General features: G+C 47.6%; 1 protein-coding gene across 1 annotated transcript; it reads left to right on the top strand.

The window, feature by feature from the left end:
- The first annotated feature begins 489 nt into the window (after nucleotides 1–489).
- On the top strand, nucleotides 490–19225 carry Rnpep (arginyl aminopeptidase). Its single transcript, XM_034513263.2, has 11 exons — nucleotides 490–994; nucleotides 4599–4739; nucleotides 5730–5878; nucleotides 9620–9736; nucleotides 10308–10543; nucleotides 13327–13440; nucleotides 14216–14328; nucleotides 14520–14628; nucleotides 16070–16294; nucleotides 17564–17706; nucleotides 18809–19225. Exons 1-11 carry the CDS (start codon nucleotides 548–550, stop codon nucleotides 18965–18967), a joined length of 1953 nt encoding a protein of 650 aa, XP_034369154.1. The 5' UTR covers nucleotides 490–547; the 3' UTR covers nucleotides 18968–19225.
- Nucleotides 19226–20686: the final 1461 nt, after the last annotated feature.

Genomic DNA, 20686 nt, shown 5'->3' with positions numbered 1-20686 from the left:
GAAACAGCTAAAATTTAAGCTGGGTGGGAACATATAGATATATATCAGAACAACAAAAGTCTCTGGTCCCCACACAAAAGTGTAAATATCAGCGTGCCTGGGGTTGCAGAGGGATGGGGTGGCTGTTTACCAAGCACGCTAGACATCTTGACAGAAGGATAGCACAACTCCTGTTTTACAGTTTGTCCAAGATGTCATACATGTTCTAATGACTGGCCTAGTGGAGACAGTGGGTGAAATTTCAAACCCCAGACCCTTTCAGTCCAGTTTCTGTTCCCCTGCATCCTGCATCCTGCATCCTGCCTAGAGGATGGGGACTCTGCAAGGGTGACCTGGGGCGAGGGTGACCACCGACCACAGCACCCGTGGGAAGCAGAAAGAGGGCTTGTGTGCCATAAGGGAGGGGACAACCCTAGGGGGTTAGGGGCGGTGACCGACCGCATTCTTCGGGGGCGGGGCACATGGTGGTGCGTCGCCTCGAGGCGGAGCCTGCCAGGACCCGAGGAGCGACCAGCCTTCCTGGCGGGTGAGCAACCGCTCAGGAGCAATGGAGAGCGGCGGACCCGGCAGCCGCGGCGGCGCGGCCCGGCGGCCACTGCACTCGGCACAAGCCGTGGACGTGGCCTCGGCCTCCAGCTTCCGCGCCTTCGAGATCCTGCACCTGCACTTGGAGCTGCGGGCCGAGTTCGGGCCTCCAGGTCCGGGCCCCGGGAGCCGCGGACTGAGCGGCAAGGCGACGCTGGATCTGCGCTGCTTGCTGCCGGAGGGCGCCTCGGAGCTGCGGCTCGACTCGCACAGCTGCCTGGAGGTGACGGCGGCGACGCTGTCGCGGAGGCAGCCCGGAGACCAGCAGGCGCCCGCGGAGCCCGTGCCTTTCCACACACAGCCCTTCTCACACTATGGCCAGGCCCTGTGCGTGGCCTTCCCGCAGCCCTCCGGGAACGCCGAGCGCTTCCAGCTGGAGCTCACCTACCGCGTCGGCGAGGGACCCGGGGTGAGTGCGCGCGGTGCGCCCGGGCCACCGGCCTTTCCCAGCCCCCTTGGCCAGCCTGCCGCTCCTGAGCAGCCCAGAGTCCGAGAGCAGGAAACCTGGGCCTGCTTTGCAGCTTCCGGGGGAGATCCCCGCGTGCCGACCTTCCTCCCCAGCAGCCGGCTCTGGCTTCCTGGGTTCGACCCTCTCCAGCCCGTGCTGGTGCTGTATTCCTCCTTCAGGTCCTTCCTGCCTTCCTGGCCTCCGTCTGGATTGTTTGCCTTAAATTACCCTGCATCAGCTCTGTCACACACGTGCTAGACCAACTTGTCTGCTATCCTGTGTGTCTTTTCAGGATGAGAAACGTGATACACAAACTTTTTGTTTTATTTTATTTTATAATTCTCTTTGCTGGAGCCTGGATAGTGTTGGTTAATTAGCTGGATGCTGACAAGGTCCTTTCTTGTGCTAGCAAGCCCTTTTGATTGCATAGGTTAAAACAGCCCATGAATCACTTTTGTTTCCGTCTTTGAAATCCTGCACTTGATTTAAAAGAATCTGAGCAAGAGTGAGAATGTGTAGAGTGCTCTAGGCTTTATAATAATTTGGTCTTCTCAATAGCTGTTGGTTGGTTCTTAACTCCTAAGGTTTTCAGGGAAGAACCAATATTGGAAGTTAAGGTAACTATGTAGCGGATATCTGTAAGCGTGACAGCCTTAGGCTGGGTTACAAGGTTCACCTAAGCTGTTTGCAGACTATTGGAGCTTGCTTATCCAACTAACAGTTCCCCTTTACTGACCCAAAGAGCACTTACTTCCTCCTTTGATTGGAGGAATAAGCGAGCCTTGTGATAGAACTTGTTAAGGGACACTGAAAGTCCAAAGCACCGTGGTATAACCCAGCACCAAAGGCCAAGTCAAGTTCCCTTCGGTGCCTGGAGGGAAGCTTGACATTGGGAAACATTTTTTGGTTCGTCTGCTACATCTGGAGTCCTAATTTTCAGTGGGTGCTAGAAATTAAAAACAGAATTGGAAAGTTAAACCCTCCCTAAGTTTGCACACTCTAAAAGTGGCAAAGTTAACAGCAGAATCTAGTTTGAACTTACAGTCCTCCTGCCTCAGCTTCCTGGGTACTGAGACGCCTGGCAATTTGTCATCATGCCTGACTGGTATCAGGTGCACATGTTAGGAAACCCTGTTCATGTATCCCTCTTCCATCTTTAAGTCAAACAGCAGAATTAATTACTGTCCTTCAAGACACCGTGGCTGAGGCCACTCTCTACTTTCCAAAGGGTTGTCCTTTGGACTGTGGAGGTCTTCACTGAGGGCATTGGCATGCATTCCTTTTCTGCTTTTGCCACCATTCTGAGAAGCATGCTTGCCCAAGCACTGCAGTGTCTTCTCCCAGAATTCAAATGGGCGGTAGTGCACAGATTTCCTCATTTCCCGTTCTGTTTCCTTCACATCATTTAAAAACAAACAGCAAAAACAAACAAAACACCACAAGCAAAGGCAGTGGAGGGATAATGACCAGGGTTTCCTAAGATGTGCAAGGCACTTGTCTAAATACTTGACAAAATTCGGTGAACTTTCTGTATATAAGTGCCTAATACCAGCCAGGCATGATAGCACATTGCCAGGAGTCCCAGTACTCAGGAAGCTGGGGAAGAAGGACTGCAAATTCAAAATAACAACCAAAGGCAGATTAACGGGACATAATTGGGCAGATGGTACACAGTTCCTTACGCAGCTTCCACAATTTCCAATTTCCTATTAGCATCTGGTCAGTCAGCACCGGCACACACCAACTGTCAGTACTAACAAGGCTCCATGGGCTTTAGTGGGATCTTAGTTTTTTTTACCTACTTCTTTTTCTGATTCATGAGCCCAGCCAAAGCAGCACATTGTAGCTAGCTATATAGCTGCCTATCTTTGAGTTTGTCAGGCTTTCCTTGTTCTTTTATGACCTTAACAGTTTGGAGGAGCTGGGCGGTGGTGGCGCATGCCTTTAATCCCAGCATTTGGGAGGCAGAGGCAGGAGGATTTCTGGGTTCGAGGCCAGCACTGTCTACAGAGTGAGTTCCAGGACAGCCAGGACTACACAGAGAAACCCTGTCTCAAACAAACAAACAAAACAAAACAAAACAAAACAAAACAAAACAAAACAAAACAAAAAAACCCCAACCGTTTGGAGAGTGCTGGTAAGGTATGTTACAGAATGCCCTCCACCGAAGTTTTTCAACTGTTTTGCCCATGATGATGAGACTGTAATTGTACATTGTGGAGGGGAAATTCAGAGGTGAAGTGCCACTTGGATCACACTGTATTGAGTTGGTGTAGTATCAATGATGTGTCATCTGAATGTCGGGGTTGACCTCAATCCCTCCGCTACATTAGTATTTGTCAGCTTTTTCTACTGTGTCACCTTCCGCCTTCCACACTACATTGTATTTATTGGAAGACTAATTACATTTATTATACTTGAGCAAAAGCAGGCAAGTAAAAACTCAACATCCAATATGGCTTTCTTATGAGTCTTTAAACTATCTTAGATCCTTGTTTTCATAGCTCTTCCTTCTGCCTACTCAAGCCTGCCTCCTCCCAGTCTACCCAGAGTCTATGCAGTTCCCAGAACCTGCATCCAGGCCTGCCTTTTCCCTCTCACCTGCTAGAGAAAGGCTTCTGTCTTTCCTTTCGACATCTGACTCTTGCTTGCCCTTAAAGTTCTGATCAGACACTTTTATTTCACCTATGAAACCTTCCTGGAATAGTGTAACACATTCTTCGATTTTAAATGGACATACAAACACACACGAACAGTTTTACCTATGTTGTGTATGGTTTTCCTTTTGCTATGGGCGGAAGTAAGGTTGGTCTCTTTTCATGATAGAGCCCTGATTTTTTTTATGACTGCAACATCAGTCATAACCCTGAGCACTCAGAAAGGAGATCTGGAGTAACTAAGAAAACTACAGTTGTGTCTTTGAAACAACTGGTGGTTGAAAGCCAGCTTGTGACTAAATATCCTTGCACTGCAGACGGGTTGTTCTGGTATATCAGAGACTGAGCTACATCAGGACATCTCACCATACCTGTATTAAGGCAAGGTCTCTGTCCCCCTTCTTCTGGGCTTTTCTAAAGGATCACTGGAAGAAATATCTTAAAAGGTCGATCCAGTCTACCTAGATATGGGAGAGAATAGGAATCACCTTACTACATGTGTGAATGATGGAAACACTTCATAAGTATTCATTAAAAAATAAAATCTGGGCTGGACATGTGCTACATTAAGACCCTGTCAAAACAAACAAACAAACAGCTAAGTCTGGTTAGGTGGGAAACTGCTTCAGCCAGAAGGACACAGGGGAGGACAGAATTTCAGTCTGAGGCTCTGATCGGATTCCTGAGGTACCCATGGGATACAGAGGGAATGCAGTGTTTGTCCTGTGATGCAGGCATGAGACCATGGCCTATTCCAGAGTAGATTAAACACACACTAGACAGGACAGTCAGGGACAGAGCCGCTGGCAGGAAGGTCTTAATGATTATGAAATGTCCTGAAAATGTCCCGTGTCATTTCTCTGTTCATGATCTATCTGTTCTTGAAATGCCTCTCTGTTCTCTTTTAGGTTTGCTGGTTGGCTCCTGAGCAGACAGCAGGAAAGAAGAAACCCTTTGTCTATACCCAGGGTCAGGCGGTCTTAAATCGAGCCTTCTTTCCTTGCTTTGACACTCCAGCAGTGAAATGCACCTATTCGGCTCTTATTGAGGTAAGGCGGCTTAACTTGGTATGCTTGCCATTGAGATTATGAGTGAGAGGTGGCTGAGCAGTTCAGAGCACTTCTGCTCTTCCAGAGGACTCTAATTTAGTTCTTAGCACCACATCAGGTGGCTTACAACTGTTTATGACTCTTTGTCCAGGGGGTCTAGCACCTCATGGGCACCTTCATTTATGCGCGCGCGCGCGCACACACACACACACACACACACACACACACACACACACACACACACATTTAAAACATAGTAAAATAAATGTTTTTTTTTAATGTTAAAGAAAAAAAAAAGCCAGGCTATAGACCCAGTCCTTAGGAGGCAAAGACACAGAATCATGAATTCAAGTCACCCTAGGCCATCTAGGCAGACCCTGTCTCAGAGAAAGATAGAGACAGAGAACATAACTTCAGACCCATCAGGTCCCATTTTGGTTGGTAACTTACTACATCCATCCAGTGGAATCTCTGAAAAGTTTTTCCTTATAAAGTTTTCTATCTGTAGATGTTGTTTGAGATAGCATTTTACCACATAGCCCTGGCTAGCCTGGAACTCATAATGTAGAGCAGGCTGGCCTCAGATGCTCAGATATCCTGAGTGCTGGTATTAAAGGCATGTGCTGCCAAGCCTCGTCCATTGACAGAAATTTTACCCAGTCCAAATCCCATCAGTGTAAACTTTTGAAGCCATTGTGTTCTCCAGGATGGACTCTGAGCCATCATCGGCACTGTTCAAGTTTCTGATCATACTATTCTTCAAGTTAGACAAAGGAGGCCTTTTTGCCTGGCATGGTTATGTAATTCAAGCAGCCAGAGAGAGGCAGGGAGGACCATCAAAAGTTCCAGGTCAGCCTGGTATGCACAGCAAGTTTGAGGCTAGTCAGGGCTGCACAGAACAAAGAACAATGCGATAGACAAACAAGCAGAGAAGGCTTTCCAGGTGAGGTTTTCCCCGGGTGAGGTTTCCCACACTCTCTCTGTCGCCAGGTTCCAGATGGCTTCACAGCCGTGATGAGCGCAAACAAGTGGGAGAAGAGAGGACCAAATAAGTTCTTCTTCCAGATGAGCCAGCCCATCCCCTCCTATCTGATAGCTTTGGCCATTGGAGATCTGGCTTCAGCTGAGGTTGGACCCAGGTAAGAAACACTTGATGGGTAAGGTTGGATTGACCTCCAGAGGTGGGGCCCACTCTGGCCCAGTTGTCCTGCTAAAATGGCTCTTGGGGCAGCGTGGGATCCTGTGTCTGTTGTCTTCAGATGCTGCTGAGTAGGTTGGTAGAGGTTCTAGTTTTTCTCTCTTCCTCCTCCTCGCCCCTCCTGTTCCCTTTCTTCCATGTCTAAGCCATGAGACAGCCAGTCCTGCTAGTACAGCAGCAGCTGTTGGAGCTGCAGTGGAGTCTCACGGGTAAAGGCAGCCACTCAGTCAAGTGATGCAGATGCTCAGGTGGAAGTTCTAAGAGACTGATCTTGGTTAGTAACTAAGGACTAAGTTTCTTCCAGCCACCGTATATACGTCTGTGCCAAAACCCATTTCCTCAACACTGAATTCTGCAGATTACCAACTTGGATCTCATTGCATCCTTTGAAAGGGAGAGAGACGGTCCTTTCTGCCTGCGGCAGATACTTCAGTCTAGACATGTACCGTCGTGATGCTAGGCGGATTTAGTGAAGGCAAGAAGGTATTTTGTACAATTTCTTGAGCTAAGAACATTGTCCATGAGCTGGGCACAATGGCACACACCTGCAACCCGAGCTACTAGGGATGCCGAGACAGAAAGTCTCAAGTTCAAAGCTGGCCAGGGCTGTATTGAATAAACAATCCTATCTAAAACCAGAAGAATAGATTTTTCAGATTTTCCTATCTTCTCTCTCTGCAGCTTAATCTTCCTGTGAAAGGGTCAGTGCTTGGGCTGCACAGTCCAGGCCCCTTTCCTGGCTCTCATGTTGTAACTTAGCTCAAGTTTTATCGCCAGGCTCTGCAGAACTAGTGGCATCATGAGTTACGTTAGCTCCTAGGTGTCAGGTAGAATAATAAGCAGAATTCCACTGGTACCTGCTTCCAGCCCACACATTCAAAACAACACTAGTCCTGACTTGTTTTGTGCTTGGGGTCAAACCCAGGACCGAAAGTGTGCTAGACAGGCACTCCTACCCTGAACTATATTTCTAGCACTACCATGCCAATCTCAAAAGACAAGGTGTCATCACATTCCTAATACACAGGGAGCTTCTCTTTGCCACAGGGGGATTTTTCCTCTGATTGTAAGATAAGGAAAGGCCTGTGGTTTGAGTGTGTGTTTGTCCTAACAGACATTCTGTTTGCAAAAGTATGAAATAGACTGCGTGTGTTGTGGTGTACATCTTTGATCTGAGCACTCTGAGGGCAGAGGCAATAGGATCTCTGTGAGTTTGTGGTCAGCCACAAGGAGACCACACCATGAGACCATACCTTCAAATAAAACAAGACAGCATATGAATTAATCATAATGGCAATGGGAAAATGTCAGAATCCATGCCACATGACAAAAGGTATACCGTAAAATATTCTTTTGAACCCTCCATAAGAAATTGACCCAAAATCAGGTCAGACACGGTAACATGGTCCATTTAACTGGTGTTGATGATGGTTTGGGGGTGTAGCTCAGTTGATAAAATGCTTGCCTTACACGCATGAAGCCCTGGTATGTATGGTGCATAAGTCAGGGTGGTGGTACGGTGCTGTAATCTCAGCACTTACAAAATGGAGGCAGGAAGATCCCAAGTTCAAGGTCCTCCTCGGCCACACAGTGAGGGAGGTAAAGGGCAGCCTGGGCTACATGAAACCCTACCTCAAAACAAAATAAAACAAAAAGAAGTAAAGTAGTGATGACGACTTCTTTGTCCCCCTATCAGGTGGACATCCCTTGTCTACATCCAAGGGCTTGTACTATATGTTGAACAGGAGAGTCTTCTGGCACAGTATTCCTCCTATCCCAGGTCCTGGTACCGCAAGAGCATCCTGGGTAGAAGGCAGGAGGGTGGAACCCAATGGCCATTTGTATATGATCCCTCCTCATCTTTACCCAGACTCAGTGAGGTTGATAATATTTGTATCCTCTTGTGGATAACCTAACTATGACTAACTACTAATGCAAGCCCAGGTGCAGGCCTTGACTTCAGGAGTCCCTAATCCCGGTGTCAGTTTATCCTTGGAGTCAAGTGGTCTTGGCCTAATCCCTGGCTCTCTCTGCTTTAACTTTCTGTTTGATCATATCTTTCTGATGGTGGTGTCGTTTCTCCCTCTTCACTTCTGGTTTCCTGTCTTTAATCTTTGGTTGGCTGGTTGGTGAGACAGGGTCTTCCTATGTAGCCCAGAATGGCCTCCAACTCTCAATCCTCCTGCCTCAGCCTTCCAAATGCTGGGATTACAAGGCTCCGGTAAGCCAGCTCATTGGGTAAAGGTACTTGCCGCCAAGCCTGATAATCTAAGCTGGGTCTTACACAGTAGAACTAGATCCCGCCCCCCACCCCCACCCCCAACACACACACATTGTGCCATGCACATGTTTGCACATACATGTACACATCATACATTCACATAAATAAACATAATAAAAAAGTTTAATGCTGGTATTATAAATGTGTACCATCTTGTTCACTATTTCTTAATTTTTATGAAAAACTCAAATTATAAAAAGTTGAAGGGACCATACATTGAACATCTGTAAACACACCTGTTTTGCCATACTAGTTTTATTCATGGGCTTGTTTTTGTTTGTTCTAGACCATTTTTTAATTTCTAAGATGACATAATTACATGCACGCTTATTTGTGTGTGTGTGTGTGTGTGTGTGTGTGTGTGTGTGCACATGTGCATGTGTGCACACATATTGGTGTACATGTAGAGATCAGAGGATAACATGCAGAAGTCACTGTTATCTTTGCAGTAGGTGGGTCTCAAAACTCGGTCATCAGGTGTAGCAAGCAGGTGCTTTTAATTCCCGAGCCAAGTCACTGGCCCTGTTCTAGACCTTTAGTAAATCATACTGTCCTTCTGAGGAGTGAAGCCCCTCCTAGCTTTATTATGAAGTAGAGACAAGATCATTTGACAACTAAAAGAACTGTCAACTTTTTTGTTAATATTGATTGCTAGTTTTACCTCAGAAGACAATTTTTAATTCCAGGATTTTATTCTCATTCTCTCTCTCTCTCTCTCTCTCTCTCTCTCTCTCTCTCTCTCTCTTTCTCTCTCTCTGTGTTACAAAGTCTCACTGTGTAGCCCTGAAACTCTCCATGTAGACTTGGCTGCCTGGAGCTCACAGAGATCTACCTGTCTCCCCCTCCACGGGTGGGATTGGAGAGGTCCCCACCAACACGACCGGCCATTATCAGAATTCCTTCATCTGTCCCATAAATAGAAAGAAGAAAAGTAATTGTGTCACTTTATGAAGGTCTCTTATATTCTGTCTTTTTTTATTTGACTTTGTTTTGTTTTGTGTGAAATAGGGTCTTACTTTATAGCCCTAGCTTTCTTGGAACTCACAGCAATCCTCCTGCTTCAGCCTCTCTAGTGCTGAGATTACAGGCATAAGTCCTATATTCTGTTTTATTTCATCTCCACCTTTGCAGGATTGAATTTAGTTTCCATGGACTTCATGTGGGTTTAGGCCCTGTTGCCTAGAGGGGCTTCCTGGCACCTTCCTAAGGCAATCTTAGGTTCTCATACCCAAGTGTGACAAGCAGCCTCTTGGGGCTGAGCAAAGGGTCAGATCTTGCCTTTCCTGTGTGAGTGGCTGGCCACATTGCATTGGCTCAAATATGGGACCAAGGCTAGTGTTCTGCAGGTGGTTCCTGTGTCCGAAGCAGTCTCTGAGCATTCTTCTGCCTCTCTGTGCTTAGGAGCCGGGTGTGGGCAGAGCCCTGCCTGATTGAAGCTGCCAAGGAGGAATACAGTGGGGTCATAGAAGAATTTCTGGCAACGGGAGAGAAGCTTTTCGGACCCTATGTTTGGGGAAGGTGTGGTATCAATTAATGGGTGTGTTTTGTGAAACCATTAGCTGTTTTTCACACTCCTGGGGCTCTCTCCTCTGTCTCTTAGAGCAAGGTTTCTTCATCCCAAAAATGCACGAGAGAAGGAAGCAAAGAGGAAGGGATGAGCCAGGCTCCTTGAGGTTGCTAAAGGGATCTGGGAGGAATGGTTTTTGAAGTCATTAAAATGTGCTGCCAAGCTAGAGGTGGGGAGAGTGGAGAAACCCCAGGGCCTTTGTTAGCATGCCTTTCCTCTTTGTGGGAAATTACTTTAAAGTCTTCAAGCTGCAGGCTTGGAGTTACAGGCTGGTCTTTATGACCCCAAGCTGGCCTCTGGGGTGATATGAGAGCATGTGGTGTGAGAGCATGCTCACAGCCAATTTGGGAAAAGAGCAAAACAGGGCTCAGCTGCCTTTCAGAGAGTGGGTGTGAAGTGCACAGGGGTGCACTCAGTAGCCCAGGCTTCATTTCAGCAAGGCCTGTCTGTTTAGTGGCTGCAGCTCTGGGACTGAGGAGGATGGGGAAGTGAGGCCTCCCCTGATCTTCAGTTTCTTGGCAGGTATGATTTGCTCTTCATGCCACCATCCTTCCCATTTGGAGGAATGGAGAATCCTTGTCTGACCTTTGTTACCCCATGCCTGCTAGCTGGGGACCGCTCCTTAGCCGATGTCATCATCCATGAGATCTCCCACAGTTGGTTTGGGAACCTGGTCACCAATGCCAACTGGGGGGAGTTCTGGCTCAATGAAGGCTTCACCATGTATGCCCAGAGGAGGATCTCCACCATCCTGTTTGGTAAGGTGCCATCCTTCCAAGCACCTGGCTCCATTCTTGGCGCCATCTGCTCCTGTGCTCTCATCGTGTGTTGGGGCATGAAGGACTTACGCAGAAAACTGTGGGGTTTTTCTTTATTCATTTTTGTTGTGTGAATGCTTTGCCTGCATGTATGTATGTTCAACATACGTGTGCCTGGTTCTTGCAGAGGTTGGAAGATGACATCAGATCCCCTGGAACAGGAGTTACAGGTGCTGTGAGACACTGTGTGGGTGCTGGAATCAAAGCCAGGTCCTCTGCAAGAGCAGTCAGAACTCTTAACCTCTGAGCCATCGCTCCAACCCCTTTTTTCTTTTGTTTATATTGCTTGCTGTTGTGTTGCTTGAGATAGACCTCACAAAAGGCTGGCCTAGAAATCACTATGTAAACCAGGCTGGCCCTGAAGTCACACAGATCACCTGTCTGCCTACCTTTGCCTTCTGAGTTCTGAGAGGAATGTTGTGCAGCCACCACGCCTAGCACTTCTGGGCTTTTCTGAGACAGGTCTTGGGCTGAGGTTACAGTTCATGTGTTCAGTTGACAAAGTGTTTTTCTGGGTTCAATCTCCAGTATTGAAGGGCAGGGTTCAGGCAAGTTCTTGCTATGTAGGCTCTTCTGGTCTGGAACTCACTGTATAAACCAGGTCCGACTCCTCCTTCCTGCCTCTACCTCCTAAATGCTCGGATTTCTGTACGTGAGTGTGAAAGATCAAACATCTATAGGTTTGGTTTGTTTGTTTTTATTTTAGGACAGAGTCTCACTGTGCATGCCTGGCTGGCTGGGATCCCACTATAAAGACCAGAGATCCACCTGCCTCTGCTTCCTGAGCCCTGGGATTAAAGTCATATGCTATATCATTCCTTGCTCACATCAACGGTTTTAAACTAGCTTGATAATAATATTTTAAAAATTTTGCTGGGCGGTGGTGGCACATGCTTTTAATACCAGCACTTGGGAGGCAGAGGCAGGCAGATTTCTGAGTTCGAGGCCAGCCTGGTCTACAGAGTGAGTTCCAGGACAGCCAGGGCTATACAGAGAAACTCTGTCTTGAAAAACCAAAAATAAATAAATAAATAAATAAATAAATAAATTTAATTCTCAAAAATAATTCAAAGCATTAAAGAAAGAAAAGAGTTTAAAAACTTTTCATTAAATGTAATAGGGTTTGGGCTGGTAACATAGCCCATTTGGTAGAGTGAGTGCTTGGCATGCAGAAGGCCTGGTGTTTGATCCTCAGTACTGAGAGCCGGGGAGGGGACGGGGAGTGGCCATTGATAAAGTTCAGTAGCTCTGTGGTTGAGTACTTGTCTGACATGCATGAGTCTCTGGGTTGTGGCAGACATAAAACTGGGCATGATGGTGTGTGCCTGTAATCCTCATGCTCAGAAGGTAGAAAGGCTACTGAGGCCAACTTGAGCTACAGGACACCCTGTCTCAAAAGGAAAAAGAAATATTTTATTACACACACACACACACACACACACACACACACACACACACACACGCATACCTCAGAAGATTTTAGTGAGAAAGACTATTAAAACATCACCTCTGTCCTGGCAGTGATGGCACACAGCTTTGATTCCAGCACTCAAGAGACAGAGGAAGACTGATCTCTGTGAGTTCAAGGCTAGCCTGGTCTACAGAGCAAGTTCCAGGACAGCTAGGGATAATAGAGAAATCATGTCTTGAAAACAAACAAACAAACAAACAAACAAAAAGCTCAACCAAACAAAAAGAAACCTCACCTCTGCATCTGAACACAGTAAAGACTTTCAGTGTGTTATTCTTTACTTCTCAAAAAGTTTGATCAGCGCTGTACTCTTACTCAAAGTATACAGAGCAAGTTTTTGTTTGTGAATGTCTTAATCACCCACAAAGAAATCCTGTGGCAAACTGGGCATGGTGACTCACAGTTGTGAGTCCCTAGCACTGGGGAACTAAAGCAGGAATGTCACAAGTTTGAAGTCAGCCAGGGTCATATAGTAAGACCCTGTCTTAAAAAAGGAAAGACGATGACAACAACAACAACAACAAAACACAAAAAAACTGGGTTGGGCATGGTGCCCGAACTGACTTCAAGGCTAGCCTGGACTACATAGTGAGTTTAGCTTAGCAGAGCTAAAGTCCTAGAATCTGATAGTACACTTTTATTTTCCCGTTGTGCAGAAGAAAAAACTGAGGCCAAGGGAGCCTCAGAGTCAGAACATGTAGTAAGCAGCAGAGTCGAAGCGTGTGTGCATGGTGCCCCAGTGTTTGTATAGAAGTCAAAGAACAGCTTTCTGGAATGGCTTCTCTTCTTTTGTAATAATCTTGGTGATTGATTGAAGGTACTAGGGCTTGGTGGTAGGCTCCTTCACCCACTGAACCATGCCACTGGCTCCCAAGGTACTGTTTTTAAAGCCAGGAGGAAATTTAAAAGTCAGTTAATTTTTTTTATTTTTTTATTTTTATTTATTTATTTATTTTTGAGACAAGGTTTTACTATGTAGCCCCGGATGGCCTAGGATTCACTGTGTAGACCAGACTGACCTTAAACTCACAGGTATTCATCTGCCTCTGCTACCCTGGACCCACATGTCAGGTTAACCAAACCTCTGTATCCCAGAGAATCTGCGAGCTAGGGAGGGGCGGAGTCATGTTCTGTATCACTCTGGGAGGTAATGTCATTGAGCCTCAGACCACAAGGGGACAGCACAGCGCCTCTGTCGGGGGAAATGTGGACTTGGTGAATGTGGGGTTTGTGTTTGTGTTTGTTTGGCCAGGAGCTGCTTATACTTGTCTGGAGGCTGCCACGGGGAGGGCTCTGCTGCGGCAGCACATGGATGTATCCGGAGAGGAAAACCCACTCAACAAGCTTCGGGTGAAGATAGAACCAGGTCCAGAAGGTTCCTCTGTCTCCCCCCCAGTAAATTACGCTTGGAGCCCCAAGTTAGTCTGAGCCACGTGTTAGAATGCTCTCTTTAAGTAGTGGGCCACTGGAGTCCCCTGGCCATCCCCTGTTCTGTAGGCCAACTGAACACAGCCGTTTTAGCCACTAAGTTCTTAATGACTTGGCCTTTGCTTTGTACAGGCACTTGGCCGTTCCTTTGTCCCAGAAGTGCGGCTTGTACAGTGTGTTAGCTTCGTTTTGCAGAACCAGGCAAAATCAGTGACTTGCCCAAGGTCATGCACCTGTCAGCTCTGGACTTCCTGCTTTCTAGCATTTTTCTTTAGTTTCACGTGTGACTAACCTAAAACCCTTTTATGCAACTGAAGCATGTGTTCTCTGGTGCCACCGACTGTAAAATGAACTTCTGGTACATTGGTGATTAGCTTAAGACTATGGCAGTTGTAAAAACAACATCTGGGAGGTTGACTGTGTTGATGGTGACCAACAGGACTCAAAAGTCTGAGCATGTTCAGTCCCAAGAGTTAGTTAGGCCCTGCTCAAGGAAATGTGCTGGCCCCTTTGAACCACTGACCTCCCTGGCCCCGTCTTAGATCCATAGTTACTGACCCTCTGCTTTCACCTTTGATGTGCCATGGGAAAGACCTAGAAACCTAGAAACCTTGGCTGTACCGCGGAAGGTGTAGTCTGGGCAATTCCAACAGTCAGTCTGTAATGAGAAGGTGCTTACAAACACTCAGTCCTGTCTGCTCTCTTTCTGCCAGGTGTTGACCCCGATGACACCTACAATGAGACCCCCTACGAGAAAGGTTACTGCTTTGTCTCATACCTGGCCCACCTGGTGGGTGATCAGGATCAGTTTGACAAGTTTCTCAAGGTACAGTCAACTCTCCATGTGGGGAGAAGGACGAGGAGCAGGTAAAGCAGCTGGGCCAGAGTGCTAGGGTAGGGTAGGGTAGGGGCACAACTGCAAGAGGTAAGGGGCCAGAGAGGGCCTGAGGGATGGGCTTGGGGGAGCTCTGCTCCCCGGGGTAGCCAGAGAGATAACAACCTTGTCCCTCCTCACAGGCCTATGTAGATGAGTTTAAATTCCAAAGTATCTTGGCTGAAGATTTTCTGGAATTCTACCTGGAGTATTTCCCTGAGCTGAAGAAGAAGGGAGTAGAGTCCATTCCAGGTAAGCAGAGAAACTGGACTGTTGGCTTCCCAGAACTCAGAGAATGAGCAAGATGAGATGGGAGAACATGGAGTCATACGTTCCTGGTGAACTGTCATTTGGAGAGCCAGGCCCTGTTCCATAGAATGACAACTGGTGGCTGGGTGGAGTTCCATGGTGCGGCATATGCCTAGTGTATATAAGGCTCTGGACTCAATCCTGGGGGTCGGGGGAGGGAGGAGAGGAGAGAGAGAGAGGGGAGACAGACTTCAACTTCCTGGATTGGCAGTGTAGTTCAGGTGGTAGAATGTTTGCTTATCATATATGAGGACCAGGGTTTGACCTCCTGCACCAAAACATAAAAGCAAATGAAAATCTCTTTTTAAGTTGAACTTAAGTGCTTTGGAGTCTAAGGCAGTTGATAGCCATAACTTTAAGACCAGCCTGGGTTACATGTTGAGTTCAAGTCAAAATAAACAAAATAAAAAAACTTTGGGCATGACTGTAACCCCAGCTCTTGGGGGAGGTGGGGACAAAAAGGTCAGGGTTGAGAAGCCACCCCACTTCCAGTGTGTTCAAGACCAGTGTGTGGGGGCTGCCTGAGACCTTATCTCAGGACAGAGAACCAGAGAGGCTGACTTCTTGACTCTTCTCAGAGGGTTGCTGTGACCTCTGCTGCCCAGATTAGAAGCAGGACAACAACAGGGCCTCTGCCCTGAGCTCATGGTGAGGTCTCTTTGAGCAAAGGGAAATTCTGGTCACCACTCTGATGTCAGCAGGGAGGCAATACTTCCTCATAGAGTAGAGAGGATGTCCCCTACGTGGCCCAGACAGTCCCTTAGTTAGACACACCCCTTGTTGGGATGTGAACTCTGAATCTCTCTGGTTGGTTTGGTGAAGTCAGTTTCAGCCTTGGTAGCACTTGGTTGGTTGGAGGCCTGGACTTGAAGGTCGTGAGACTAAGAAATAATAGTTAATAATTACTGAGTGCTGACTGTGCGCCAGGCAGTCCACTAAGCTTTTAATGTATATTTGCTCATTTAATCTTCACAACTGTCAACTAAGGTAGGGCCTAGCACCCCTATTTTACAAACAACTGAGGCGCCAAGAGGTAAAACATGCTCGTAGCCTCCCAGAGCCTCTTGGCTGAGCTAGGATGGAAATCTAGGTGGCCCAGGCTTGGGTCTCTGGTGCTTAAACACAGTGCTGTTAGGATGGGGAGAACAGGCTGAGCCTGGCTGCAACTGTCTTCATCACCTGATGACAGAGTGCTAATTTTAAAGCAAAAACCAGTTTCACAGTAGAAACCGTCATAGTCCAGTCTTACTGTGAGTGCCTCTAGATGCCACCCTAGCCAGGACCCCGAAGATGGGGAAATGGGACTTGCACACTCAGGAAACTGCTTGGACATGTTGACTGGTGGGAAAGTCCTGACAGTGTTCTCTCTTCTTTTACTTAAAAGGTTTTGAGTTTGATCGATGGCTGAACACCCCTGGCTGGCCCCCCTACCTCCCCGACCTCTCCCCTGGGGACTCACTCATGAAGCCAGCTGAAGACCTGGCGGAGCTGTGGGTGACCGCAGAGCCAGACATGCAAGCCGTTGAAGCTGTGGCCATCTCTACCTGGAAGACTTACCAGCTTGTCTACTTCCTAGATCAGATCCTGCGGAAGTCTCCTCTCCCTCCTGGTAAACATAGTGGGTTACCTCCTTATCACACTGAATCCAAGCTGCTTGGGTGCACAGCTTCATGTCAGAGGTCAGAGGAAATTCAGAAGTGATTTGGCTTCTAAGTGACTCCAGGGTAGAAGGGAAGCTGATACTTCACAAGACTATGCCATCAGAACCGTGAAGGTTGGGCTGGAGAGATGGCTCAGGGCTTAAGAGCACTGACTGCTCTGCCAGAAGTCCTGAGTTCAAATCCCAGCAACCACATGGTGGCTCACAACCATCTGTAATGAGATCCAATGCCCTCTTCTAGTGTGTGTCTGAAGACAACTGCAGTGTATTCATATAAATAAAAAATAAATACATCTTAAAAAAAAAAAAGAATGGTGAAGGTTATACATCCAAGTGCTACAGAGATAAAATTAATAAAGCCTTCATTCATCAAGGCCCAGGTTCTGCAGGCCCTCTGTAAACTCTGTCTCTGTTAGGCCATTTAATCCCCATGATCACTCTGTGAAGGGATATTATGCTCTTCATCCCCAGGTGGCAGAGACTGTATCAGAATGGCACCAGTAACTAATACATACAGTTACTAAATGGTTGGGCTAAGATTTGAACCTAGCCACCAAAACTCTTTCTTATTTAAAAATTATTTTAAAGATTTATTAAAGTATGCGTATGTGTGTCTGTCCTGAGTATGTGGGTACCTGCGGAGGCCAGGGGAGGGTGTTCAACCCCTTAGAGCTGTGGTTACAGGTGGCTGTAAGCCACCTGATGTGGGTGCTGGGGACTGAACTGAGGTCCTCTGGAAAAGCAGTTGAGTGTTCCCAGCCACGGAGCCATCCCCCCAGCTTCATCGTCTGACCCACTGATGCTTTGTTGTTGCCCAGTCAGAAATAATAGTCATCAAATCCTTGTGAGAGTCACCTCTCTGGACATAGGGGGTTTTCATACTAAGAATAAGTAACTGAACATATTCAGATTTCAAAGCTGGATCCAAATTTATTAGAATAATGGTAGGAGAGAAGGTGAGGAAAGGAGCAGAGGGTCTGGAGTAAAATTAAGGGCATTTTATGGGAGAGCCTTAGAACTAAGGTGCTCGGGTACTAGAGCACCACCATGCCAGACACACGAGCAGAATGGTTGGGAGAGGTGAGTGGTAAGGGAACCTCCTGGAGGTTTGTGCCAGTGCTTTTGGAGGGAATGAAGGAAGACATTCAGTGGTCCCAAGAATGAGCCTTCTGGACTCCTTAGCTGGCCACCAACAGCCCATCACTTTCTCTTTTCTAGGGAATGTGAGAAAACTTGGAGAAACATACCCAAAGATTTCCAATGCTCAGAACGCTGAGTTACGGCTAAGATGGGGACAAATCATCCTTAAGAATGACTACCAAGAAGAGTTCTGGAAAGTGAAGGACTTCCTGCAGAGCCAGGTGGGTAATTACATCCCTGGTCCCCTGATAGGCTGTGGACCTCCATTATCGGACCTGAGGTCTTCCTGTGGGAGAGCCACTGGAAAGCCTCGTGCGTCTGGCTTCTGAGGGACCCTCCAGATCACGGAGGTGGTCCCTCAGACCACCTTCTCTCCTACCATTATTCTAATAAATTTGGATCGAGCTTTGAAATCTAAATATGTTCAGTTACTTATTCTTAGTATGAAAACCCCCTATGTCCAGAGAGGTGACTCTCACAGGGATTTGATGACTATTTCTGTCTGGTGGTGCTCCCTGAAGCTTCATCCTGTGGGAAGAGAAGTTTGCAAGTTTAGGGAGCTTTTTAGACATCAGCTGGTGAGGCCTAAGGGGATGAAGCTAGTTAGAGCTAATGGGCAACTGGTAATGTGAGGACTGGTCATGCCAAAGAACCACGGAGGTAAGTGAAGGGCAAGGTCCCTGCTCCCCGGAGGAGTTCTAGCACCAGCAGATTCCTGTGAGAGTAACCCTTTAGGGCACAAGGCTCTCTGATAAAGTGAGCATCCTAGCCTCAACCCCAGAGCAAGAAGAAACTGAGTGGATCCAAAGCAAGGCCCAGATGGCTTCTTCTGTCGAGGAGTCTGTGTGGAGTGGGGATGGGAGGCCTGTGGGAGGTCCTCTGAACCCTCTGCCTGGTTGCCATGCCTCTGGAGCTCAGGAGCTTGCCCTGCAGCTGCTTTAAAGTGATGTGAATTTGACTTGTGGGGGTTTTGGCTTGATTGCAGATGGCCCTTACATGGCCCTGGGTTTCAGCGGTCATTGCTTTGGTGATTAACTGTCTCCAACTTTCCAAAAGTTTGCAGTCCCATTCTGTCAACCCATCACTTGTTTGTACTGTAGATAGTCCCTCGTTGCCATGATTTGGGGTTTACGCTGAACTTATTTCCCCAGGATCCTCCCCCCCCCCCAGAGGCCAAAACGAGTACTTCTCATGGGAAGCACTTTATTTCCCTGCTCTGACCCCCACATCCTTTTGTCCTCAGACCATGGCTGCTGTTGGAGGGAAGAGGGCTGGGCAGACCCACTGAGCAAGCTACTGAGGACAGGTGTCTGTTTCTTACAGGGAAAGCAGAAGTACACCCTGCCACTATACCATGCCATGATGGGTGGCAGTGAGATGGCCCGGACCCTTGCCAAGGACATCTTTGCAGCCACTGCTTCCCAACTCCACAGCAACGTGGTCAACTATGTCCAGCAGATCCTGTCTCCCAAGTGCAGTTAGAGGCTCAGCGGGGTGGTCCCTGCCTCTTGGGCTTCCCAGGCTTTCTGAAGAATTGCTCCTTTCCGGATTCACGTTCTCACATCAGCGTCCCGGAGTTTCTGTTCTCTGGGTTTGGGTCTCTGCCCTGGTGGCAGCTTCTGATCTAGAAAGTCCTGAGGGTCCAAGAAGACCTCCCATGCTCCCCCTAGCCTAGGCTGCAGAGAGTAAAATGCCATTCTTTTTTCTTTTCAAATAAATGTTTTTTAAGCAAGAAGTAGATATGTTGGAGTTATAGACTGACTCACTTTATGTTTAAGAAGTGTGTGTGTGTGTGTGTGTGTTGTGATACACATGTGGAGGTCAGAGGACAACTTGTGAAAGTTGCTTCCTTGTACCATTAGGTGGGTTCCAGAGATCAAGCTTGGGTCACCAGGCTTAGTGGCAAGTATTACCCACTAAGGCATCTCCCCAGCCCTGGGTTTTTGTGTTTTTGCAATACTCACACAGTCCTTTCTGGCCTGGAATTCACTATGTATACCAGACTCAAACCTGTGGGGATCCTTCTGCCTCCTGAGCCAAAGTCACTGTTGGATTTATCCTGCTGGGGACCCTCTGTGTCATGTGTGCATGGTTACCCACCTATACAAGGGTGTTCTTCTGCTTCCTCTGTTCTTCCTCACATCCCTGGGGCTTTGCTAGGCCTCCCCTGCCCCAGATCCTCAGTAACTAGTGTAATGGGTTGGGACTGGCAGAGTCTGCTGAGCGACTGTAACTGAACTCTGATTTCCTGGTTCTATGTGGAAATAGTGTTAACAGCATCTTGGTTTGAGAATGGAAATGACAAGAGAGAGTGCTAAGATAGTTGTTTTTCCTAAACACAGGGAACTTTGAGCTGGTCTCCATCAGGCTTCACCTGTGCCTCTGCCTTCCCTACACAAATGTAGAAAAAAGGCTGAGGTTCTATCTCTGACAAAGCCAGATAGGAAGCAGAACAATGCCTCTGCCTCACCAACAGAGGCAGCCATGAGCTACAGGACAAAGAGGGCCCAGAAGTGCAAGGGAGAAGGAGCTGACATAGCTGATATCACAGCTGATGGCTCTCAGGACTATCCCACGGACCCTTCCTTCCCTCACCTTCACATTTATCCTGTCCTGAGACCTGTCCATATTTTGTTTGTTTTTTGAGATAGAGTGTATCCCTGGCTGTCTTGGAACTCACTGTGTAGATAAGGCTGGCCTCAAACTCAGAGATCTGCCTGCTTCTGCCTCCTGAGTGCTGGGACTAAAGGCGTGCGTCACCACCATCTGACTTCCACTCACAATTTATAGCATGGGCATCAGGAGTTGTGTGTCCTGTTTCACTAACCATCTTGGCTCTGCTGGAATCCTATTGTGTCTGCTTGTGCTTTTACGGGACTGGGGATGAGAAAAAGCATCAGGCTCCTCCGCCATGCTCAGCATATGGGCAGGCTATCAGGAAGCTTCCAAAGCACTGACCTCATTCAATTCCTTCTCACTTTGCTCCATTTGACTGTGGACAGAATTAATACTCAGAGGGGTGCTCTAGCTCTAAGATTTCTGTAGCTTTGTTTCTCCCGGGGAAGAAGCCCCATGAAGTCGAGGGAGCTACATGAGGGACTCTGTGGTCTTCCTCCTTTCTCTGCTCTGGAGACCCAACCAGGTGTTCTTAGGGGAAGGAGCACGTGAGTAGCCCAGAGGCTAAAAGCTGGTTCTCCCACA

This window comes from Arvicanthis niloticus, chromosome 10 (assembly GCF_011762505.2).
Source record: "Arvicanthis niloticus isolate mArvNil1 chromosome 10, mArvNil1.pat.X, whole genome shotgun sequence".
Classification (NCBI taxonomy): Eukaryota; Metazoa; Chordata; class Mammalia; order Rodentia; family Muridae; genus Arvicanthis; species Arvicanthis niloticus.
This window is presented reverse-complemented; position numbering and strand designations above follow the sequence as displayed.